This window comes from Marmota flaviventris, chromosome 6 (assembly GCF_047511675.1).
Source record: "Marmota flaviventris isolate mMarFla1 chromosome 6, mMarFla1.hap1, whole genome shotgun sequence".
NCBI classification, from domain to species: domain Eukaryota; kingdom Metazoa; phylum Chordata; class Mammalia; order Rodentia; family Sciuridae; genus Marmota; species Marmota flaviventris.
In genome coordinates this window covers 21,221,024-21,246,822 of record NC_092503.1, presented here as the reverse complement: position 1 = coordinate 21,246,822, position 25,799 = coordinate 21,221,024, and the positions used below count along the sequence as shown (strand labels likewise).

The window sequence follows — 25,799 nt, the reverse complement described above, 5'->3', positions numbered from 1 at the left end:
AGCAGCGCTTGGAATAAAGGGATGCAGAAGTGCTTGAGCAGGATGGGGTGATGGTAACAGAGGAGGTGGAGGAGTCTGGCCACATAAGCACGCTTTGCTTCCCATCTCCATCTGGGAACGGCCTTTGAATCTAGAGAGTGTGGAATCGTCATTACTTAGGGTAAATTCAAGCCTGAGCTGTAAATCATATGGAAAAACCACTTAGCTTCCTCCAGGTGCATAAATCTGCATCCCAAGTAGCAGTGAGATTTTTACCCAGGATTTCAGGGTCACAGCATGATCTTGTGAGAAATTACCAGAAAAATGGAGATGAATAAATGTCCTAATTAAGGGGGAACATCAGTTTCTAAAAGCTCAACACCTAAAGTAAACTCAACTGTGTCAGTTCCTGGCAGAGCTGTAAGACAAATGACCAACCAGAATGCTAATAAGTACTTAGGAAAGAATGTCTTGCAGGACACCCCTACCAAGCCTTGTCCAGACTCTTCTCCTTCAAGCATTGCATTTAGTTTTTTATTTGTTTGGAGGAGGAATACTAGATTATTAGATACACAGAGATAAAACCTCCCATTTGAAGAGGCTTCCTATTTGTTGATTCAAATCATGTTCATTCTTGATTTCAGCCAAGCATTAAGAACAGTCTCTTATAACCTTATTAGAATAAGGTTGAGAACCTCTGAGCTGTTAATAGTATGTAGAGTCCCATCTTTTGAAGCCTAAGGTGGGTTGGTTAACGATTGACATGGTGTCCTCATGGAGAACACTCAGATAAACACTCTCATTGGCTTTATTTTTCACTTGGAAAAACCTAAAATTCAACAACAATGAAACCAGTATAAAAAGTCTATCTCGCCAGACACAGTGACACACACCTGTAATCCCAGAGGCTCTGGAGGCTGAGAGGAGTACTGTGATTTCAAAGCTAGCCTCAGCAATTTAGAGAGCCCTAAGCAATTTAGCGAGACCTTGTCTCTAAATAAAATATAAAAGGGACTCGGAATGTGGCTCAATAGTAAAGTGCCTCAGGTTCAATCCCCAGTACCAGAAAAATAAAATAAAATAAAATAAAAAATTGATCTGATTAGTAAATGAGAGAAAGCTAGGAGGAATAGCTGATAGGAAAGTGGAAAGATTAAAACTTTAAATTATATTTTTTTGGCTTCTTGTTCTGTTTTTACCTATTACTGTCCAAGTAACAAGGCAGAGTTTCATATTATATCGATCAAGTTCTAAATTATTACAATAGTAAATTAAGCAATATGTAACATAGCAAATATATTTAGAGGTAGTTCATTCATTCCAATAAATGTTGGAATATATTATATTATCATATACTAGTTATAGTATTGATTTAATTATATAGTATTAATTTATAATAATATTGTGGTGAATGTATCTATGAATAAATAAAAAACAAAGAAAACCCAAAACAATCCTACAATAAAAGAGACAAAATTAAAAACATTTTAGGTGGCATTTTTTGAGTGTAATATTTATATGTTAATTTCCATTCTTGTGATTCATTCCAACTTTATAAAGATCAGAATGGCTGGTTCTGTGTGGCATATTTTTTTAAGAGAGAGAGAGAGAGAGAGAGAGAGAGAGAGAGAGAGAATTTTTTAATATTTATTTTTTAGTTTTCGGTGGACACAACATCTTTATTTCTTATGTGGTGCTGAGGATTGAACCCAGTGCCCTGCGCATGCCAGGTGAGCACGCTACTGCTTGAGCCACATCCCCAGCCCATGTGTGGCATATTTTAAGGGCATTAAACAAAAAAAAAAATTGATGTAGGCCAAATGCCTGCCTACATTACTCCTGTAATCCCAGAGGTTCAGGGGGCTGAGGCAGGAGGATCATGAACGAGTTCAAAGCTAGCCTCAGCAAAAGCGAGGTGCTCAGCCACTCAGTGACCCCCTATCTCTAAATAAAATACAAACTAGGGTTGGGGATATGGCTCAGTGGTAGAGTGTCCCTGAGTTTTCCATCTCTGGTACCCCACTCTCCCCTCTCCCCCACAAAAAAAAAAAAAAAAAATGATGTACTTTCCAGAGCATACTAGTCAAAATGGTGAGTGCAGTCCCCAGGTATCAGGTCTTAGAGGCATCATGGATGCTTAACCTCTAGAAGACCAGGAAAAGACAAGGTGATATTTGGCTGCCTTCAGACATGATGCACTGTTTTGAAATTCATACCCACTTCCAGGAATGAACAAGGAAATAAATAGCCCAATGCCAGAAAAATGAACAGGGCAGACCAACCAATGTGGAATGGGTGGTGGGGAGGGCTTGGAAAGAAAAGACTATCACTCTAGTGTTGGATCTAAAGTTAGAATTACTTTGCGTTCTTTAAGGTTCAGTTCCAATGTTACCTCCTTTTTGAAGTCTCTCTTTTTTTTTTCTGCAAAACCTTTGCCTTCTTATTGGTCTTTGAACCCATGGAATCATACATGTAACTGAAACACAGCGTGCTTACTAAATGCTGGGTGCAAGTCTGGAACAAGGCAGTGGATTGTTTTGGGTGCTCAGATAAAAAGGCATCCAGCTGTAGAACCAAGAACAAACTCTTGTGTTTCCTTCATTATGTTGTTTTATTCCTGCTCTGAGCAACTAACTTGTTCTACGTTCTATGAGAGCAAAAATATATATATTTTTTAGCTGATTATACCTGGAAAAAACATTTTTGTATAATTTGAATTTTTATTCATAGATATTACTTGCATTTAAGCAAAACAGCTTAGGTCATAGGAGAATCTGGAGATTTTTAGAATGATTACTGAGTTCTCACCTTGAAGATTTTACTCAAGAATGAAGAGAACAATTATTTCACATTTTTTGGAAGGCTTAAAAATTAATAAAATAAATGAAAAGGAAGCTATCAAATTTCGAAAAGTTGTCTTTTTTCCAATTGCAAAAGATCTTGAGATGCAGTGGGTTCAGTGTCACTGTATAATATCCCTTTCTGGTATTATGTTTGATTTAGGCTGATTCTAAAGTCATCGAGAAGTGGATGGGTGGCGTGAAGGACTTCTTGATGAAAGAGCAGGCTGCCCAAGGGGACACTGCGGGTCTACAGAGGCAGCTTGACCAATGCTCGGTGAGTTTTGCTGTTCTTGGGAACCTGCTGGAATAAACAACACTTTTTTCCTTTTATTATTTGTTGCCATTATTAAAATTGTCAAGAGTGTGACATGGTACTGCAGTGTGCAGTGACACAAACCTGTAATCCCAGCAATTTAGGAGACTGAGGCAGGAGATCCCAAGTTCAAGGTCAGCCTCCCCAAGTTAGTGAGACCCTGTCTCCAAATACAAAGGACTTGAGATGTAGTGCAGTGGTAGAGCACCCCTGGGGATAACCAGGTGATAACCAGGAGTTAACAACAATAACAACAACAAAGGAATCAGGCATGCATTAAATCCAGATAAGATACCTTTTATCACAACCCCCCCCCCTTTTTTGCCTTTACAACTAATAATCGAATGACAGATTATTCATAGTTTTACTTTTGGTCATGATTATAGAATTTTGGACAGAGAGAACAAGAGCAACTGTGATTCCTAAGAGCTGCTGTCTTATTTGACAGTGACAGTCTTTGTGTAGTAATTACCAATTGTACATTGCTTTTATTGTGCCACATGGCAAGGCTTTAAAGAAAACATATTTAACAAATGAAATTTGCTGGTAATACTGCATTGCAATTTATACTTTGTGAAATCATCAGGCTTTTCTCTAAATTAATTAAAAGCAGTCTTCCCCACTGAGAGTCAAGTATTTCCAATCTAATTTAGCAGATGGCTCTATGAAGTCTCCAGGTGAAATGGATTTCTTTAGGCACAGTATTTCTTAAGCAGTTAAAAGTCCTGACTTCCCCCCAGACTGTTCTTATAATATTTGCAGGAATACAGGCAAACTATAATTATGGCATCTACTTATATAGGCATGAATTCAACACAGGCTTATTTTATGTTTTCAGGCATTTGTTAGTGAAATAGAAACAATTGAATCATCTCTGAAAAACATGAAAGAAATAGAGGCTAACCTTCGAAGCTGTCCAGCTCCTGGAATGAAAACTTGGGTGCAGACGAGACTGGTTGACTACCAAACCCAACTGGAGATAATGACCAAGGAGGTGAGGTTACTTACTTTCCATGGTTTTCAGGAAGTGGAGACAGTGGTTTCTTTTCATCAATAAAACAGATTTTATAAACCATCTAGTTTCAAAAACAGTGGTCCAAAATAACTACAGCATGAGTGGCAAGTTGGAGCAAGAGACTGCTTATATATATATGTTTTTATACATTTTTTAAATTAAATGAGAGTATCAATGATCTGATTTGACCCAGGACCTACTCCCTGACCCTTTTTATTCAAAATCTAGCTCGACACACATTTATGAGATTTGCCTTAACCCCAGAACGTTTGAGTGTGTTATCCTATGGTTACAGCCATCAATCATTTATTTTTTTCAGCAAATATTATTAACCAGCTATCGATGAATATTTTATTAATTAGATATCTATTGGTAGGCATCATTGCAGGCACTGGGGATATTGCAATAAATGAGAAAAAACTCTCCTCTTATGGAGCTAGCATTCTAATAAGGCAAATACTGAATTCTATCAGGCGGAGATAACCAGGAGTTAGCGTCATGGGGATTGTGTCAAGTAGAGTGGCCAAGGATGGACTTTCTGAGACTGGGACAATTGAAGAGGGGCCATATGAGGCTCAGGCAGGAATATTCAGACATGGGCAACAGTGTGTTTTAAAGCTCTCTGGTGGGAATAAGCTTGGTGTATTCAATAAGGAATGAGGGCAGTGTAGCTGGAATATAGTAAGACGAGTTAGTGGGCTGGAAAATGGTAATATCTGAGGTCAGAGGTAGGCAGAAGATGGATTAGATAAGGTCATGAAAATAAGGACTTTGGAGTTTACTTCAAGCGTGATGTCTAGCCAATTTGTGGGTTTTGAGCAGGGAAATGACAATATGATTGATCTTTTGAGGTCAGTCTGGCTTTCGTGTGGATAATTTGCTCTGGTAAGGCAAAAATGGAAACAGGGAGAATACTCATGAGGTTCCTGCAGTCTGAAGAGAGAGGATGGCCCCTTGGACTGGGAGATAGTGGTGGAGGTCGTGAGAAATTCTAGGATTGGACTATATTTTGAAAATAGAGATGGGACTCCTGTAGAATACTGGACATGTGATAGAAGAAAGAAAACAAATGGTCAAGGATGGGATTTTTGCAGGGGATCCATTTTGTATAAATTATGGTGCTCTTTCCTGCGGTGACCAAGATTCAAGAAGTTTCTGTGGGTGCAGGTGAAGGAATGCACGTAGAAGGATTAAGTTTGAGATGCTTTTGGACATGCAAATGGAACTTTCAGCATTTGTGACCTGGGCATCAGGGGATGCTGAGAAGGCAGGTACATGTAGAGAAGTAACCCCAGGGAATGAGTACTCCCAGGGGCCAGGAGAGGAAAGCTTTTCTCCGTGCCCCATGCTGAGGACTGCTCAGGCCACCAGAACTAAAGATGAAGCTTTAACTTTGAAAAGATGGCTGCTTTTAATGACCTTGAGAAAAAATGGGTTTGAGAAATTTCTCTCTTAAGGGGAGAGAGGTGGATGCTGAAGGTGGGGGATTCAAACAGGGTTTTGCTGTTTTAAATAATGAGAGCTAATGCAGGATTCCCAAGGGAATGGCTTCACTTGGAAGGAGAAATTGATTGATACAAAGAGATTGAGATAATTCTGAATCGAAGTCTGTGTGAGAGGGGATGAGATCCATAGCTAAAGTGAAGGAGCGGCTGTGGGGGTTCCTCTGTGGCTATGGAGGGGAAGGCCACTCTGCTGATACTCTCAGAACTGGGGGTAGCTAGTATTTATAGGGAAAAACAGTCTATGTTTGCATCACTGAACATTTTGTTTTGTTTCTATTGTTTTAGCCAACTTCCTTATTTTGAACATGTTCAACTGTTAAGAGAAGTTGAAATAATGATGCAGAGAACACCTATAAACCCATTCTGAGATTTTCTAGTTGTTCATGTTTCTCATATTTACATGTATACTCTCTCTCTCTCTCTCTTCTGTTTTTTTTTTTTTTTTTCTAAAAATATACTTTTGACAGGGAATTGAAAATATCATGACAGGCCACCCTTAAATATTTGAGTATGCTTCTCCCATGAATAAGGACATTCTTCTCCAAAATCACAATAGAGTTGTTAGACTTAAGAAAATAATCTTTTTGTAACATCACCTGATATGCTAGCCAATGTGTGTTTCTCTATGTGTGCTATAATTAGATGGAATGTGCTTGAAGGAGCTGGAGATTTTAAGAAAGTAAATAGAGAAAATGGCTTACAAGTGACAATGAGAAACATACATGTGCCCATCCGTCTATCCATCCATCTAGTCCGACCATCCATCCATCCATCCATCCATCTACATATGACAACATAGCATTCATTGTGAATTGTTTTTTTTTTTTAGTTTTTGATCTTTATTTTATTTTATTTTAATTTTTTATTGTTGGTTCAAAACATTACAAATTTCTTGACATATCATATTCCACACTTTGATTCAAGTGGGTTATGAACTCCCACCTTCACCCCATACACAGATTGCAGAATCACATCAGTTACACATCCATTGATTTACATATTGCCATACTAGTGTCTGTTGTGCTCTGCTGCCTTTCCCATCCTCCACCATCCCCCCTCCCCACCTCTCCCCTCCCCTCCCCTCCTCTCTCTCTACCCCCTCCACTGTATAACCCTGAGGGTCTCCTTCCATTTCCATGCAATTTCCCTTCTAAGTGTGGGAATAAATGTGTGGAAAAATTTTAAGTGTCCTCAGCAAGGAAGGAACCACATGTTATTGTGTAATTATTTCGATCAGATCCAGACAGCTGTATTTCATTGACTGATAAAACTGTTGAAGATGTTTTGGACATTCAGTGGGAAATGATAGGCATATAAAACAAACCAACAAACAAGAGCAGTCTATCACATCTATTCTATCCATGTTATCATTGAAAGAAAGAATATATTAATGTTCCATATTAGAAAGTATGTAATTATGAGTTTTTTCTAAACCCCCCCCCCCCCAAAAAAAAAAAACTCACCACAGTGTCATTTTTCTGATTTCTCTGTAGATTCCTGAAAATGATAAAACTGACTACTATTTGGAAAGTATTAACAAAGAGAATTTATGTACATATGTACATGCACACATAAAATAATTTTGCAAAGAGCTCACCAGGTGGGCTGCTGATTAGCAGGCATGATAGCCCGCCTCTGTGAACTAGTCTGGTTCTCAGGATGCCATGGGGCAGTAGAATAAAAGCTCCCTGTCTATTTTCAGGACTGAGATCCTGTTTGGAGGGAGGGGACAGGAAAGCCACTAACTCTTACTTAACCTTTACCCTTGTGAATGCCATTCTGCTCTGTAAGTGGCCTTTGGTTACTGTCAGCTCAGCAGCCAAGCAAGTCTTGGCAAGGTGGTCAAACTGTGAAACTGAGTTTGAGCAAGAGGTTGGGGTTGTCAGGAGAGGGTTGAACTGCTGCTGTGTAACATGTCTTCTCACAGTGTAAGTGGATTTGTGGATAGGTGGGGAGCTCTCTGAAAATATTCCTAGACTTCTCTGAAATGCTTAGGTGGTGAACCAGATTCAGGCATTTATCTTCTTTCTAATGTAACATTTGTGTGTGTCTGGTATAGTAGATTATCAAAACCAAAATTTTACAGAACAGTGTTTTATGAAAATCATTACTAATTACCTGCCTATGTCTGCTTTTTAAAAGTGAAATCTTAATAGGGTTCATAAAAGGAACATTTTGGTTGCTTCTGTTATTTATTGTTTTCTTTTCATAATGAACAGAGGTACAAGAAGTCTATTTGACATATGTGCTTTTATTGCTGTAGATTAGATTCCTATATCTGGGATTACTCTGTCAAAATTTATGCATTTTCAAAATTATAATAGATACTTCCAGATTAGGTTAATATCCACAATATGATGGAGAAACCCTGTGATACTCTTGTTTTCATTATTGCTATTCCACAGCATCTACACAAAATACAGAAAAGGTTTTGCCTGAATATTAAAATATAAGACTCCTTATAGAAAGTTGTCAATATGTCTTCCAATATGAAAAACTATAACTTGATATTTAATATACTAAAATTTGTTTATTTGGGGGGAATGGCTTTTCCTTTCTAGATTGCTATTCAGAAAAATAGGTTGTCTGAAAGGCAGGAAAAAGCAGTGAACCTGAAGAAAGACCTGGCAGAGATGCAGGAGTGGATGACCCAGGCTGAAGAGGAATACCTGGAGAGGGATTTTGAATACAAGTCACCAGAAGAACTTGAGAGTGCTGTGGAAGAAATGAAGGTGAGGCTGGGCAATCAGTGTGTGCATAGGCTGCACACCTCCTCGACTCCCTTGAACACCAGCCAACCAGTCTAAGTAGCTGTAAAGAACTGATGTTCATCTCCTCTTTCACATTGGGGTTTAAATTAAAAAAAAAAAAAAGAAAGAAAAGAAAATACATACATGTTTGTATATAAGGATGGATAGCCATGATGATTTTAGTGGGGAAAGGAGGCTAAGGATCCACTGGTTCAACTTGACCCATGAGTTAAGTCCAGGAGAGCCCCAGGGACAGTCTCAGGGTGGGACCATGAGCAGCCACAGAGAGGGACTCCAAAACATCTGGTAGTGGGTATGAGGAAGAATTATAATTTTTTAATGTGGTAAATATATATAACATAAAATTTGCCATTTTAACTATTTTTAAGTGCACATTTCAGTGGTATTAATTATAATGGTGTGCAGCCTCTACTGTGATCTAATTCAAAAAGTTTTCAGGATGAGTTTAGTTTTATGAGGAACAAGGGAGACATCTGAAGTTGGTTGGAAGTCATCCTCATTTCACAAGGTAGTGATCTTCCTTCCAGTCCCTGGGGCATGTGTGGATACCAGAATGTCCCTAGAGAGTAAGAGGAGCAGTAGGAGGGAGTCAGAGGTGAGGATATCAGTTGGAGTCACGGGATGTATTTCCTGTAAACTTATATTCCTATGTCAGTAGTCTTGAACTCTCTCTTTTATTTATATATATATATATATATATATATATATATATATATATATATATATATATATATATATATATATATATATAATAAAAGAACTAGGCAACATCCCAAACTTCTAACACTGCTTCAGTTGTCCTTGAGTGTTCAAGCCAAAGGAGGTAGAAGTCTCTTAAAGTTTTTTTTTTTTTTTCCTATAAGATTAAGCGGCATGGCACATATTTACACCCAAGTTAACTTGCCTGAAAGCATAACTAAAGCAAAATCTCTATACAGGTATTTTTGAAAAAAGGGCCTCTATTATGTTCATGCAAACTGTATGTGAGTCAATGTTTCTAGGACAAGCGACAACTATTTAAGCTAGAACACCATTACTGAAATATTTTTGGTGTAGTTCTTTTTGAAAGATTTTTACAATTTTAGTATATAAGATATTTTAAAGTGTCTCATTTAGTTGCTTCTTTGACACTATTGACTGTATAGTTCTTTGACCTTTTGTAAGTCACTCTAGATGAGGGCTGAGAAAAATGAGATTAAAATCCTATTGGGTAACAGTCTATTTTTGTTCTTCCAAACAGCCATTAAGGATTTAAAAGTACCTGTCTTTAATGACCACCCCTGACCCAGCCTTGGGAATCTTAAAAACCATTAACACAAAAGAAAGCAGAATGGAAAGACGAAGGCTGTTTCAGTTGATTTTCTTGACTGTGAGATGATTCGTCTGGAGCACGGAGGGAGAGTCAGGAAGCAGCTATTTTGGGATCAGATTGTCCCAGTGTAACTTTATCATCTTTGAACTGCTGTTCATTATCAGGAGAATAGATGTACCTATGTTCTAGGAGGAAAAAAAATTGCTTCAATTATTTGTAGGACTTTTTAAAGGTTGCCTCTGACAAGGTGCCACTCAATTTTTTGGTGTAGATTCACTATTTCTGTCCAATGTGCTCAGACCTTAAGTGGTTAGTTTAAATGAAATCACTTACATTGTTATCTTGGAGCCAGAATTTGAAAATACTTTGTGTTGGTAAACAATGTAGGATAACTTGGATGTTATTAAATAAAACTTTGTTGGGGTTGTTTGCCTCACTGTATAAAATTTACTCTGCATCCTTACTTCAGAAGCACTCAAGGTAGTGATTACCTAAATAATATTCCAGGTAGGCAGTTGGAATCATGTAAAATACTTTAATTTTTGTTTCATTTTTTTAAATAAAAGAAAGTAGTTATGGATATAGGGAGACATTTTTCAAATTCATCCTTTCTTGGAACAGAGAGCCAAAGAGGACGTGTTGCAGAAGGAGGTGAGAGTGAAGATTCTCAAGGACAACATCAAATTATTAGCTGCCAAGGTGCCCTCTGGTGGCCAGGAACTGACGTCTGAGCTGAACGTGGTGCTGGAGAATTATCAACTTCTCTGTAATAGAATCCGAGGAAAGTGCCACACACTAGAGGTATGATATATATGGTTTTTTCAGTGAAACATTTCTCAGATCCAAACTCTTTAATGTATTGATCATTTCCATATCTGGTAGAAAAAAAAAGCATCCATCCCTCTCCCATATATTGGATCAAAAAGAAAAAGGTTTTAAGGGAATAGGTTGATTAAAAATGAGAGATTAAAAAGAGGAAACCAAGTTCTGTCTCCAGTTATCAGAAAGTTCTTTAACAAGTCCTTTAATATCTTTATCCTGAATTTTTTCACATGTGCATCAAGATTTTCATGTACAGATGATTCGCAGGGTCTGTTCCAGTCACCCAGTTCCACAATGTACTGCAGACATCTCTCATGAACAGAAGTTTCTTATTCTGAGTGTCTAAAGTTAAGAGGGTTACCCGAAGGAAAAAAGACCTTAAAAACACTGGCATCAAAACAAAACAAAATGTTGGTATTTTGCTGAACCTTAGATAAAATACCTTTTTTTTTTTTGCCATTAGATTAGAGATGTAGATGATACTATGCGATTATTTAATAAAATTAAGATTTTGCTTGTTTGTTTTTATAAGATTTTTGTTATATCTTGTAGAAAGATTTTTTTTTCATTAGAGTCTCGTTGAGAGATTTAAGAAGCATTTTAATTTATAACAATAAATTCAGTTCAACCTAGAACAAATGATTATATCATGTTAAATCCTATAATGGTAAATTAAAGGAAAAAAGGTCACAGTAGTGTTTTAAGAAATTCACTTGCTACTTGATTGTTCTGATTCTATTTGTGCTGAAGTAAATATGCATAATTGAGACCAGCCAGTAAGGAAGCAGCTTGATCAGGGCTCAGTTCTGTCCTTGGGAGGGATCTCTCCAGTGTCCTCTCTTTCCTATAAGAAAGGAGATTGAACTTGAATATAAACAGATTTTTCTATCTGTTGCTTATAGAAATTTGGGAGACTAGAAACCTCTTTTTCCTTTTTCTCTAAGCCAAGGGTCAGCAAATTATGACTGAGGGCTCAAATCTAACTTGTGGCTTGTTTTGTTCACTTGGTTAACCAAGAGTGATTTCTGTATATTTCTGAAGGGTTGGAAAAACACCCACAAACTCCCTTGCCTACCCACCTATCACAAAGAAGAATCTGTGATAGAGACTGGATGCAGCCCCTAAAAACAAAATGTTTTCTGTCTGGCTCTTTATAGAACACTTGCTGACCCCTATTCTGGTAAGCAGACCTTACCCAGAGCACAGAGAAGAGTGTGCCTCCACCTAGTCAGTAGATCTAAAAAAGAACAGACCCAGAAATCTCGGACCTGAGTATTTTCCTAAATTCTTTCATCAGATAATTTTCTCTTATATGGAATAAAGGAATATAATTGTAAAAATGGATGCATTCCTTAACAGTCTCTTCTGCAGAAACCTTATAGTTGGGGAATGAGTAATTGCAACTAACACAGTAAAGATAGTATAACTCCTTTTTTGGCTAAACTGTGCCTTTCTCTGTCTGGGGATATAGCTCAATTGGTAGAGTGCTTGCCTCACATGCAAAAGGTCCTGGGTTCAATCCCCAGCACCACAAAAAACAAAACCAAAAAACCAAAAAACAAATCCATAAAAACAAAAATAAAACTGTGTCTTTCTTCTTGTATAGACCTGTCCTCAGGAATCAAAACACAGTTGGAAAGGCAACACAGTAAACTATTAATATCAGTGAGCTCTGAGTTGGAATTGAGTGTGCCCCAGGAGATTTTTATTTTCTGTGAAATTTTTTAAAATATTGCAGTTATGAGTGATTTTTACCTTCTGTTTTAAAAACTAATATTGTTTCTTTTTAAAAATTCTATTACATAGTTTTATTTTTGACATTAGATCCTTGGAATGTATTTTAATGTAAATAGTGGGGCAGTCTCTGGCTCAATTCTCCTTGTCTCCCCCACCTTAATTGGTCTAATATAATTTATTGACAAATTCAATTTTCTTGCACTTTTTGGGAATTCCAACTTCATCAGTTTCAAATTCCCACACCTACTTATCTTTAGATGAAATTATTAATGATTGAGGAGAATGTGCAAAACTAGAGATACAACATCTGATATGGTTTCTGGACAATTTAAACATTTTCTTTGCGTGCTCTAGGAGGTGTGGTCTTGCTGGATTGAACTGCTTCACTATTTGGATCTTGAAACCACCTGGTTGAACACTTTGGAGGAGCGGGTGAAGAGCACAGAGGCGTTGCCAGAGAGGACAGATGCAGTCAATGAAGCCCTAGAGGTGGGAGCCAGTGTTCTGGGTGGTGTTTTTGTCTGTTGCCAGGAGAACAAACATTTATCAATATGAGGAGCACAAGGCTTTACATGGCCAATGGACTCATTTTCCTCAGTCGCCTGCCATGTTTATGCAGTCATGTTGATTTAGAGGAATGGGACCTGATGGCATAAGCCTCCAAGGTGGTTAGCTGTGTGGCAGTTAGTGCCTTCTAGATGGTAAAGCCAGCTCTCTAGTGGGTTCCAGTTCATTTTCCCTATCCCTGGACAAAACTCTGCATGTTATAAGGCCAGCTGCTCACTAGTTATTTTTACTCACTAAGCACAGCAATGACTGTGTTTATAGCCGTTTCTGGTCCATCCTCTCCAGATGTTGCAAGTTAGAGACTGGTGTGGGCAGTAGTGGACACTGGGGGGTCTCGTCATTAGAGCTGGTCTTTTAAGGCTGGTCTTCCAGCTCCTGGGGACAACAAATGCTCCCGATTCTTTGTGTTTTCCAGTTACAGAGCAGTGTGAGACACAGGATACCTTCATTACTGTTTCTTAAAGGAATTGTAATTCAACAAGGTTAGGTTCACTTAAGAAAAAAAAGAAGAGATGGGTGGATATGCTTTTAAACGTTAGAGGTGCTCTGTGGGCACTGAATGGATGATTGGATTGAAGGTCAGAAATAAGTGAACTGTGGGACCTACATTCCAGGAGATGGATGCCTTGCTAGAGAGAAACTGTCATTTCTCAAATACAGGAGAGTGAGAAATTGAGAGAATGAAAAATCATGGAAAGCTTACTTTAAGAAAACCCATTTTCCTAATCTGAAAGTAAATGTACATTCTAGAAGCTTGGAAAATAGAGAAAAGTAAAAGCAAACTTTAAAGTAAACACTTACATACTTTGTATACTTCTTCCTAATTATTATTTTTATGTATATGTACTGATGCACTGGGTCATAAGAGCTTAGGAGCTAAGTTGGAATCTCAGCTCTTCTCTTTATTAGTTGGGTATATATAGGCTAGATAGTTCATCTCTTTAAGCTTCAATTTCCCAGTCTGTAGAATGGAAATAATATTTAACTCATGTGGTTAATTAGATTTATGTAAATAAAAGTGTGTATATCAAACAGTGTTTAGTGTTTAGTATGTCTTATAGGTATAAGAGTCCTATATTTTTAGTAACATAATTATTTACAGTTCAGATAATGTTGTTAGTATGGTACTGCTTGTGCTTCCAAGCTTCATATATTATGGGAATTTCTTATATAATGAATAATTTTTGAAATTATTTTTTATGAAATTGTATAATTATCTTTCATTCATGCTGATTTCTTAGTTTTATTAACTTATTAATACCATGATGGATAATTTTATTCATTACTTGTTTACCTAACTTCTGGTATGATTCCTTAGGTAGATTTCTACACATTATAATTTTTTTTTTTTAAATGACATTGTTTTAGGTTCTTTGATATATTTTGCCCTAGTAAATATGTCTTTCTGTGTCCCTGGTCCAGTCTCTGGAATCTGTTTTGCGCCACCCAGCCGATAATCGCACCCAGATTCGGGAACTTGGCCAGACTCTGATTGATGGGGGGATCCTAGATGACATCATCAGTGAGAAACTGGAGGCTTTTAACAGCCGCTATGAAGATCTGAGTCACCTGGTAAGAATCAGGACATGAATGTGTATGATGGAGTGTTTATGATGCAGAGCTGACCCCCAAGGTCCATCTGATGGAGTGTTAGTTAGTGTTAGTTTTTGGTTAAAGTTAACAACATCTAAAGTTGGTTAATGCTGATTAAAACTTTAATGTTGGCTGAAGTTAGTATTCAGGACTTTAGATAGGGAAGAAGAGACCTCATGTTTATAAGGCAAGCTGAACCTGACGTTTAAAAACTAATTATCTTTGAGGTTATTTCTGTTTGTGAACCATTTAATTTCCCTTAAGAATCACATGATAGCATAAAAATTAGGGCCATCAGAATTTGACATAAGCTGTTGAAAGCCCTAATCTCTTGGTTCATATCTAAGTTAAATCTGAGTGTTTGTGTTCACATCAATAATTAAAGAAAGGACACTGGTCTTTTTAGAAATGCTGGGTGAGTATTAGATGTTTTCAAACATGTACTAAATAAACTGTTTTTATTTAGCCCATGAATAGCATCAAACTTAACCCCAAAGGGCAGCAAATAGTGGTTAGACACATGTGCACCTTTGGAATTTGTTTTAGATTTTGGAAAACAGAGATTCAGATGTTTGCTCTATTGATTCACATTCATGTTATATTTTATATTTTTCGTGATAAACATTGGTGATTACTAAGAATACTCTAAATTTATAATAAATAACATTTATTATATTGTGTTCTATAGGAAATATTTCCATTTTTGTATTTTGTTAGTTTGTGCCGAGAAAAGTAGAAATTAAGAATTTCTACTTCTGGGATAAGGTATGTAAGATACTAGATGGATATTTTCACTGTTATCATTGATAGTTATTATTTATTTATAAGAAAGGCCAAAGTCTTGAACCAGTGCTTTTATAGTCTTTGAGGCTGGAGTGTATACTCAGCAATTTATATTTGTGCTAATGATTAAATTTCTCCTCTGTGAAGGCGGAGAGCAAGCAGATTTCTTTGGAAAAACAACTCCAGGTCCTGCGGGAAACTGACCACATGCTTCAAGTGTTGCAGGAGAGTTTGGGGGAGCTGGATAAACAGCTCACCACGTATTTGACTGACAGGATAGACGCCTTCCAGGTTCCTCAGGAAGCTCAGGTATTGCCGTGGGCTTGAGGGCTTTAGAGTTGTAAAGAAGAGCTAAAGTAGCCTCCTCCTCAACCGCTAGTGAACTCCTGCAGCTAGAGTTGATGAGAAAGTGTCACTGTACTCATCAGGTGGCTCCTGGATTTTGGTGTTCTCTTGCTCCCTGTGAGACTGGCAAATGACCAACATATTTAAACTATGGTTTTCAATCTCTATGAGGTTGGGGCAATGTCTTCTTTATAAATAAGTTGTGAACATTGGAATTGACAGAGGCAAAGACTTTGGCATGTGCGTAACATGCTGCAGTTGTGGTCCACATTATTTTTGGATATATTATAAATTTATTATTACTTTTAAAATATGGTATTATATATTGCACAACTCTATGGGATTTTTGAATTGTTTCTTTTTATACTTAAAACAAACAAACACATCCTGTTCTCTCCTCTTTCTAATCTGTTGGTAGAAAATTCAAGCAGAGATCTCAGCCCATGAGCTCACTCTAGAAGAGTTGAGAAAGAATCAGCGTTCCCAGCCCCCGACCTCTCCAGAAGGCAGGTCTGCTAGAGGAGGAAATCAGATGGACATGCTACAGGTAAATAGGGCAAGGCACTTCCTTTTCTTTTTCAGTATGACACCGTAAAAAGAAAAAGAGAAAAAGTTGATTCCTAGGTACCTTTGGTATTCTTTATGATGTAAGACTGTGCAGTAGAAGTGATATATTGAATCCCATTGCATCCCAGGAGCAAATTAGTACATGGGTAGAAAAATACTAAATCTGATTTTTACAGTTGAGAAGAGAGCAAGTGAGCTAGCTTTAGAAGTTAGCTTTATAGACTGTTGTTTCAGTACAAGCCCCTGTCAGTACTGGCGTGGCTGATGCACTGGGCAGGCTGAGGGCTTATGGGATGCAGTATCACTTACATTTCTTAATCGTCCACGTGAGATGGATTTTCACTCTGAACTTGGGTTGAAGGGCATTTGAGTTCTAGGTTCCCGAATGACGGTTTTTTAAACAGGTGAGAAAATTAATGAAATTTTAGTTCTAGTGGGACCAGCATTATCCACATTTATTATTTCTGAGATGAAGACACAGATTTATGACACTGTGCAGGTTACACAATCATGTGATTCCTTTAAGATTTCCTTTAAGATATCTTCTTCTTTTTGCCATCATACTGAATGTTTTTATTCGTGTTTTATTTTATAGCTTTTTAGCAGTATGTCTTATACTGAAATCTTTTTGGTGAGAGAGATTGTCACTCTGATATGAATTGCTTATCTCTTTCGTTTCTGCAAACAGAGGAAACTTCGAGAGGTGTCTACCAAATTCCAGCTTTTCCAGAAGCCTGCTAACTTTGAGCAGCGCATGCTGGACTGTAAGCGTGTGCTGGATGGTGTGAAAGCTGAGCTTCATGTTCTGGATGTGAAGGATGTAGACCCTGAGGTCATCCAGACCCACCTGGACAAGTGCATGGTGAGCTGTTGGGGAGTCACATGCCTGGTGGGCTTTCAGGGAGCTGATATGACTCAGGATAGTACTTCTGCACATGGTCGTTAGTATAGAGTTTGCTAAACACAGGGAGGGAATCATGGAAAACACATTAAAAAATATGAAATGTGGTCTTTCCTTCCAAGGGAATTTTAAGAGGTAAGAGACCTAAGAGAGAGTAAAATCAGTGATCACAGTGACATGAGATACAGTAACTAGAATAAACTAGCATGTATTACAAATTTATTCTAGCTTTTAAAAAATGGTATTACATATTATACAATTAGAAACATATATCATACAACAAGATCCTAGTATGAAGTTAGGAAAGGTGTCAGAAGAATGTGACTGGTAAGCTTAATTTTCAAGGATAATTTTGAGTTAACTAGAAGAACCATACATAGAATGGATGTCAGAAATATTAACACATTAAAAAAAAATCCCTTCCAAGGAAAGTGCAGTGTTAACTACTAAGTTTTATAAAGCCGAAGCCTAAAATATGGAAGAAGTCAGGAACATTATAATATGAAAAAATTCATTTGCTAGGAAAATAAAAGTTTCAATCAGAATTTAAACCTAAGATTGAAAGGAAGAAATGATATATAAGGCCTTATTACTATTTCAGTCTTTTTTTTTTAAAATTTTTTAATACTTATTTATTAGTTTTCGGCGGACACAACATCTTTGTTTGTATGTGGTGCTGAGGATCGAACCCGGGCCGCACGCACGCCAGGCGAGTGCAATACGGCTTGAGCCACATCCCAGCCCCACTATTTCAGTCTTGAACTTTAAAACTCAATAGAAATTTTAAAATAATGAGGTGAGGAGGGCGGGATCTTAGATTTAGTGTTCTTCTTGGGAATTATAAAAAGACAAGTTAACATTCATCAGATATGAGAAACCAGGGAAGGATCTTTGTGCTTCTTCAAACTGCAGTATCTAAATGTCTGCTTCATTTAATTGAGTGGAAGAGTGCACAAATAGGAAAAAAAATCAATCTACATGTGCATATATGTAAGCATTTATTTACTTAATAGGATAGAGTGGCAAGCAAAACAAGCACAGTCCTTGATGTGATGTAAGTGGGTTCACTGTTCTGTTAGGTGACAGTGTCCTATGAGATGTTTCAGGTTAGGAGGATGATGTATGGAGTCCAGCGAAGCGGCCCAGACAGAGCTTTGGGGTTCGAGATGACTGCAGTGAGAATTGCTCTGAATTCAACCTATGCTCCGATTGCATGTAGTCATATTCATCTTGATAGGTGAAGACTTATATATCTTCAATACCTAAGTAGTACCTGCTCATTGTGGTAGACTTACTACTTCAGAGAATAGAAACACATAAATGTTATTAATTCCAAATTCAATCAGCCAGAAATAGCTAGTGATGGCTTTTTCTGGTCTTAGCATTTAGGGCTTTTTTAAAATGAAATTTTTTTGGGGAGACTCAGGATATAGCTCAGTGGTAGAGTGCTTACCCTCCATATGTGAAACCCTGAGTTTATTCTCTGGTCCTGGATTCAAACACAGGGCCTCATGCATGCTAAGCACATGTACTACCAGTGAGCTAACCCCCAGCCCTCAAATGTAACTTTATACGTGATAGACATTTAAGCTAGAAAAAAATATCCATATTGTATTATTAAGTACTTTCATCAACATTTAAAACACGTCTGAATTTCTTTCAAGCCAGCATAATCTCTATTAGTTTACTTTCTTATCTGATTTGAAAAAGTTATTACAACTTTGGTTTAATTTGACTCCACCTTTGAACCCCATTTGAGAAAGCAAATGCCCTTTGACCTCCATCATTAGTTCTTAGCTGTCAATCTGTGTAAGCTGCATTCTGAAATGATCCCAGTTGGCAAATTTTTATTACAATGTGAAACTTGTTATTCTTGTTTTTTAAGAAACTCTATAAAACTTTGAGTGAAGTTAAACTTGAAGTGGAGACTGTAATCAAAACAGGGAGACACATTGTCCAGAAGCAACAAACGGACAACCCTAAAGGGATGGATGAGCAACTGACCTCTTTGAAGGTCTTGTACAATGACCTGGGTGCTCAGGTAAGGAGAGCAATGCTACAGCTTACTTTCTCTCTCTCATATGATTTTATTCATTATTTTATTTTTTCATGATGGGAATTGAACCCTGGGACCTTGTGCATGCTAATCACATGCTTGATCATTGACTCACACCCCCACTCCTCTCATATATTTTAAAATTTCACATTCTTGCAAAATGCATGTTTGAAATTTATGGCATTTATACATGTTCCAGGAATTTTTGCTGTATTTCTTTAAATGTTTCTGTTAATATTGTGATGATTAATAGCGAATTGGAAATTTATTTTTAATGTTTCATCCAGATTAATATTTATACTTTCAATGTCTACTGACATTCGTATATTATTCTAAGGAAATTCCACCAAGGGTAGTCACTGTGTAAACTCGAGTTATTGGTCTTGGTATTTCTAAATTGAATAGTCTATTGAGAAATGTTAAAACATCAGGTAGTAAATATTAAGTGACAGGAAGTTCATATTAACCTACCAGGATTTAAAATTCTGCCAAGAAACATCCATAGTTTGGGCATTTTAGTGACTCCATGTGGAAGTTGTTGGGCCATTTAGTGTGATGGACTGAGTGAATACTGTAGGCTTATTGTCCTTTCTCATTGAGAATCTCTGCCCTGAGACAGGAGAGCAAAGGAACATGTGGAAGTGAAACCTTGGCAATGTTGAAAAACCGTTGGGCTAAGTTTTGGATCCTTCTTCCATTAGTAAATATTAACAATTTCTGCTTTAAGTAAGATTGAAGTTTCTGCATAAGCCCAGAGAAAAATAGCTCAAATTTTGTTATCAACTTAAAACCAAGAAGAATGAAAAGTCTATACTTTTTTCTAGGTGATTTTGACCTCACTTCTGCAAGAATCAGGTTATTGGTGTGATATATATTGTGCATCTGGAACCCATGTCTTAGAGTTTCTCATTGGCTGGTCATTATAAGGATGAGAATGGATTTGCTGGTTTCTATACTAATTCTCTAATTAGTTTTTAGCATTAATTAGGTGTTGGCATTTACTAATTTTCTTATTCAAAATAATTTAGACTTCACTGTGTATATAGGTAGTAGGGATAAGTGGTAAGCAAAAACATAATATATATATATATATTTTGTCTGGGGAGTTGAAGGTAGTGAAAGAGGAAACTGTCAATCAAGCAGTTATGTGGAGTAGTTACAGAATGTCAGTCTGCAGTGTTCTGAAGGGATGTGTGTGACATGGATAAAGATTTGGTCCAGTCTTTGGTTAGGAAAGCTTCCTGAGGGTGTTGTTTAGTAGCCTTTGTGTTGCTGTGACCCAAAGACCTGAGAACAACTTCTAGAAAGAAAAGATTATTCTGACTCACGGTTTCAGAGGTTCAGTTCATGGTTGCCCAACTTTATAGCTCTGGGCCCGAGGTGAGGCAGACCACCATGGTGGAGAGATGTGATGGAAGGAAGTGGCTCAGGACATGGCAACTAAGAGGGAGAGGGAGAGGGAGAGGGAGAAAACAATTTGCTCTTCAAGGACAATATAAACCTCAAAGGCGCCCCCCACCCCCAGTGACTTAATATTCTCTAGCCACATTGTACCTGCCTATAGTTACTGCCAAATTAATCCATATCAGTGAATTAACCCTTTTATAATCCCATCTTTTGATCTCTGAAAATTCTTCAAATATCTCACACCATGAGCTTTTGGGAGAGGACATCTTCTATCTAAACCATAACTGAAATGATGCATTAGCTAAGACCTGAAAGATGGGTAGGAGTATTATGGGTGAAACTAGAGGAGGGGCTCCCGAGGCTCATGGAATAGCATGTGTAAAGGCCCTGTGGCAGGAGGCAGTATGGCTAGAGAGAGAGAACGCCCGTGTGGAGAACATGGTGTCAGGGAGATAGGATGAGACCAGACCCTGCTGGTGTCACCAAATTTGTGTTAAAGGTTTTAATCTCTGTTTTAAGATTAACAAGCAATAGTGCAGGGTTGTTAGGCAGTAGATGACTTGTCCAGACATGTATTTTTTTAAAAAGTCATTCACTGCACTTTGGAGACTGAATTGGAGAGAAGTAGGAAGAAGTGCATGGAGAGCCTGGAGAAAGTCCTTGTTATTGTCTTTCTCGTGAGACGTGATGGTAGAGTGGTGACGGTAGAAGCCAAATAGCCTGGCTTGAGATATGTGTGGTAAGTGAGGCACTGAAACTGGTACTGTAAGAAAATGGTTTTGAGGATTTGTATGGGAAAAGTAGAAGAGAGGAAGGTCCGTAGGGAAGGAGGGGGTCAACAAGGGGCTTTTTTTCTTTTTTCTTTTAAGTGTGAGCAATGAGTATGTTTAAGAGCTGATGTAAACCAGTCCACTGAGAAGAAGTCATTGCATATCCATGAGGGGAGAAGGGATACATGGCTAGGTAAAAGATTTACAACTTGAAATGGCCTAATTCAATATGCAGAACATCTTAAAATGTATTGATTAGACTGAAAAAAAGGTATAAATTGTTATACGTTGAACTGTAAATGATTTTCATCCTGGTATATGCAAATCTTTGGTGGCATTAAGTTTTATAATGGTTATAGAGCTGTCTGGGCATGCCAAAATCAGATAAGTATCCTTTGAATACATAATATCTTTTTAAAATAAGTCAAGTGTTTGTTTCGAAAGTCTGTATTGAGATGCTATGAGAGTCTTAAATTTTAATTGAACTCTGTGGGGGAAAACACTTTTTTAGAAGGAATTTAATAGCAATAAATCCTTGAGGTATGAAAACGTGAAATTGAAAATGGGGGGTGGGCGGTGGACAGAAGAACCAAATATACTCCCTTGTTATTTATTAACAAAATTTGGCTTTTATGTCATCCAAGAAATCTCATCTCATATATGACATATTCCTGTACTACTTAGATTTTATTATGTGTACATATGTACTCATCAAAATAAGAAATCACTTTATGCATTATGCTGTTATGTCCTTTAAGGGGGTGTCTTCTCAGCTGTAGATTGTGAATTATTGTTCTTGGTTTGGGGATACCGTCATGGAATGTGACGGGTTTGACTCAGCTCAGTTCAGTGGCTGTGCTGACTCTGTCTTGGTCTTAATCTTCTTAAGCTTCAATTTTCCTTATCTGTAAAGTGGAGAGAATAGTGACTGTCCCAAAGCTGTGGTGGATTTTATTGCATGACACATATCGGATTCCTTAGCACAAACAGAAGCTGTATTAAGAAGTGGGTGAATGTTTTGCTTTCTATCAACAACAAGAAGAACAAGCTGAACATGGTGGTGTATGCCTGTAATCCCAGTGACCGGGGAGGCTGAGGCAGGAGGATCATGAATTCCAAGTCAGCATCAGCAACTTAGTGAGGCCCTAGGCCACTTAGTGAGACCCTGTCTCTAAATAAAAATTTAAAAAGGCTGGGGATGTGGCATCCATTGGTTTAATCCCTGGTACAAAAACCAAACCAAAACAAAACAAGAAGAACAAAATAATAATAATAAGGTTCATGTTGCTTAGTATTGTAAATCATATTGTTAATTGTAAAACATACCATTGTGAAAATAGTGCTTATTTCTCTCTCAAATTTTCATAATATAGTTTATATGCACTTTTTAAATGGAGTTTTTTCATTGAGCGGATTCTGCCATCTTTTGTTCAAAATTATAATACATGCTTGATTATTGATTCTTTTGTTCCAAGGACTGGGCCCAGTCCTTCCCGTATGTATTTTTCTCATTTCATCCTCATAACAAACTTTTAAGGGCTGGGCCTCTACCAGGGTCAGGAGCTAAGATCACAACCCCAGGCTGTCTGACCTTCAGCCACTTCAGTAGATTGATTGTCTTCTTGCAGAAATGCAAGATTGGACGATTCTGACATGTTAGAGGTAAAGGTGATGGGTGTCTTGGGGGTTAAATATGAATCAGTTTTGATCTTTTTATCGATATTTGGATTTGTTCCTGTTCATGTTCAATCTTGCCTCAGACTCAATCTCTCACACTTTGTCTCTGCTGTTCAGGTGACAGAGGGAAAGCAGGACCTGGAAAGAGCATCTCAGCTGGCCCGGAAAATGAAGAAAGAGGCCACCTCCCTCTCAGAATGGCTCTCTGCTATTGAAGCGGAGTTGGTACAGAAGTCCACTTCGGAAGGTGTGCTTGCTGACTTGGACACGGAAATCTCCTGGGCTAAAGTAAGTTGCAGCTCTGACGGACCATTGATATCTCACCAGTGTGACCTTTGGCACTTGTAGGGGATAATCTTGGTGGGTACTATTTTCCTCCATTTCATATTAAATATAGCCTTTTCTTTTTTTTTTTCATTATTTTTTTTCCATTTCTCTGTCCCAAGAAGAACATTTTAAAAACCACTATTTTAAGAAGATATTTTTATCTTATTCCCAAAGCAGTGAACTCATATGGATCATGAAGGCCTTTGTAGGTATTATGTTTATGTGATACTTGAAACCACCTTCAAAATCAGCTTAATTGTTTCAATATTTAGTCTTTACAAAGTATCGTGCTGATTTTAATTTTTTAATAATTTTTTAACCAATAACTAGTCTTTTGATAATAAACGAATTAATGTCAAGAATAGTGAGATTTTTTTTTTTTTTTTTTTTTAACAAAACCAACAAAAGACTTTTCTTTGGCCCTATAGTGATTTTGCAGTCGCAGAGACTAGAGAGTTGATCTGCCAGTTTTCAGAGGTGCATGAAGAGTCAATTGGATCACAGAGCAGTTCTTTTACCAAGGGACTCTGTTCCCTGTCAACTTATTTACAGACAGAAGCAGATATACTAGAAAGAGTGCTGAAAAAATATAATGGATACAGAAACAGGTGTTGCTACAGAGCCTGGAGTATCCCTGTTGATAGTGTCTGTAGGTGTTCACTGTGGGCATTCCCCAAAGGTGGCTGGAGGTAGCTGGGTGACACGCAGCTGCTGTTTACCTTAAATGCTCAGCGGAGATGACACTTGAGAGAAAATGAAGTAGTAGGCTCTGAGAAGAGTATTCACAATGTGGAAAATAGCTTACAGAAAGTGTGGTTATGCCATAAGTTTTGTAAGTGAAAGGGGTAGAGAAAGGGACGTATGAGGGAATGAGGGATGTTGCAAGGCATCGGTGTTGCGTGGGTGAATGCAAAGCAAAGGCTTTTATTAAATTCAAGTTGTTCAAGGAAATGTCTTCTTTGTACGGTCTACCGTAAAAACCATTATTTTCACTGAGCACAGTGGTGCAAGCTTGTAATCCCAGCAGCTCAGGAGGCTGAGATAGGAGGATCACAAGTTCAAAGCTAGCCTCAGCAATATAGGGAGGCCCTAAGCAACTTAGTAAGACCCTGTCTCCAAAAAAAAAAAAAAAACAAAAAGGGCTGAGGATGTGGCTCAGCTGTTAGGTGCCCCTGGGTTCAATCCCTGGTACCAAACCAAACCAAAACAAAAAACATTATTTTCTTATTAGCAACATAATTTTTGTACAGCAGTTCCTGCTATCTGTATATTTCATGATCCCCAGTGAATGCCCCAAACTGCAGATAATACCGTGGTCTGTGTTATTGTGCTTTTTCCTATATTCATACATACGAATTCAATGCCTTTCCATCTTAACTGACCTCTCACTGTGTACTGGAGCTATAACTTGTGCAGTTTGAGGTGAGACAGCAAAACAAGCATAATTTTCTTTTCCTTTTCACAATTTCATAGAGAAAATTCATCCTTAACATGGGCCCTACCACTTGATGCACACAATGCTTTTCTTTCTTTGTGAAGTTGACAGTTGATACCATTTCCCTTTAGGCCCTCATGTTACAGTGTCCCTTGGCTTTCTGCATTGTTGGGATCACAACTAGCACTTGAGCCCATTAGGAAGTAAAATAAAAATTCCTGGAACACAAGCCCTGAGACTTAGCAACTGTGCATCTAATCAAGGAGAGGGCTGCTAAGTGACTTCTAGATGAGGAGGGTGTACATTGTGACCCCACTGGACATCTCAGGCAGGAAGGAGCAGGATAATAGGAAATTTATACATGCTACTCAGAACAGCATACCATTTATATCTCCTAAATTGTCTATTTATTGAATTCTCCATTTAATATTTTCTGACTGTAGTTGCCTGTAGCTAATTATAATTGTGAAAAATGGAGCACTATAAGCTCATTGAATGAAATTTACACAGTGTGATATGGAAAAAAAAAACAGAAGCCAAATCACCTATACTCAAACACTACCCTCCTGTGTGTGTGTGTGTGTGTGTGTGTGCGCGCGCGTGCGCGCGCACGTGTGTATTTCCAGGTACATATTGACATGAACAGGCATAGTTATATTGTTTTAAAAGCAACTATATCATATCTAGTGTTTCATGACTTTCTTTTAAAAATTCATATCTTCAACATTTCTGTCACCTGTAACTGTTGTATTACATGTTAGAGATATGCATAGTATCTCATTAATTTAATTTTTGTCCTACTGAAATCAGTACTATTTTTCACTATTGTAAGTAACACTATCATGAATATTCTCATGGCTAAATCATAGCTAACATTCATATGTGGATAAATATTTTGCCCTAAAATTATTGGTTCAAAGGACATATCTATCCTAAAGCCTTAAACACATTAAGAAATTGCCCTTTGGAAATGTTATATGTCCCACCTATGAATGAGAATTTGTATTTGCTTGCTTTAATTACAGCTTTGATCAAAGTAGGCATACATCTTTTTTTTGTTGTTGTTGTTATTGA

At 37.5% G+C, this 25,799-nt stretch overlaps 1 protein-coding gene and 1 non-coding gene across 6 annotated transcripts in view; both read left to right on the top strand.

Annotated features, from left to right (window-relative positions):
- The window catches only part of Utrn (utrophin), a 515,075-nt gene that overhangs the window by 179,401 nt on the left and 309,875 nt on the right, over positions 1-25,799 (top strand). For all 5 annotated transcript variants that reach the window (XM_071612949.1, XM_071612948.1, XM_071612950.1 and 2 more), the window contains 11 exons: positions 2,983-3,096; positions 3,974-4,129; positions 8,217-8,387; positions 10,360-10,539; positions 12,652-12,786; positions 14,287-14,436; positions 15,388-15,549; positions 16,004-16,132; positions 16,841-17,014; positions 18,939-19,094; positions 23,081-23,251. In XM_071612949.1, coding sequence (XP_071469050.1) covers positions 2,983-3,096; positions 3,974-4,129; positions 8,217-8,387; positions 10,360-10,539; positions 12,652-12,786; positions 14,287-14,436; positions 15,388-15,549; positions 16,004-16,132; positions 16,841-17,014; positions 18,939-19,094; positions 23,081-23,251 — 1,698 coding nt within the window. The remainder of the gene's footprint in view (positions 1-2,982; positions 3,097-3,973; positions 4,130-8,216; positions 8,388-10,359; positions 10,540-12,651; positions 12,787-14,286; positions 14,437-15,387; positions 15,550-16,003; positions 16,133-16,840; positions 17,015-18,938; positions 19,095-23,080; positions 23,252-25,799) is intronic.
- Positions 12,021-12,094, top strand: Trnav-cac (transfer RNA valine (anticodon CAC)). Its single transcript has one exon. It is a non-coding gene; the product is annotated as a tRNA-Val (tRNA).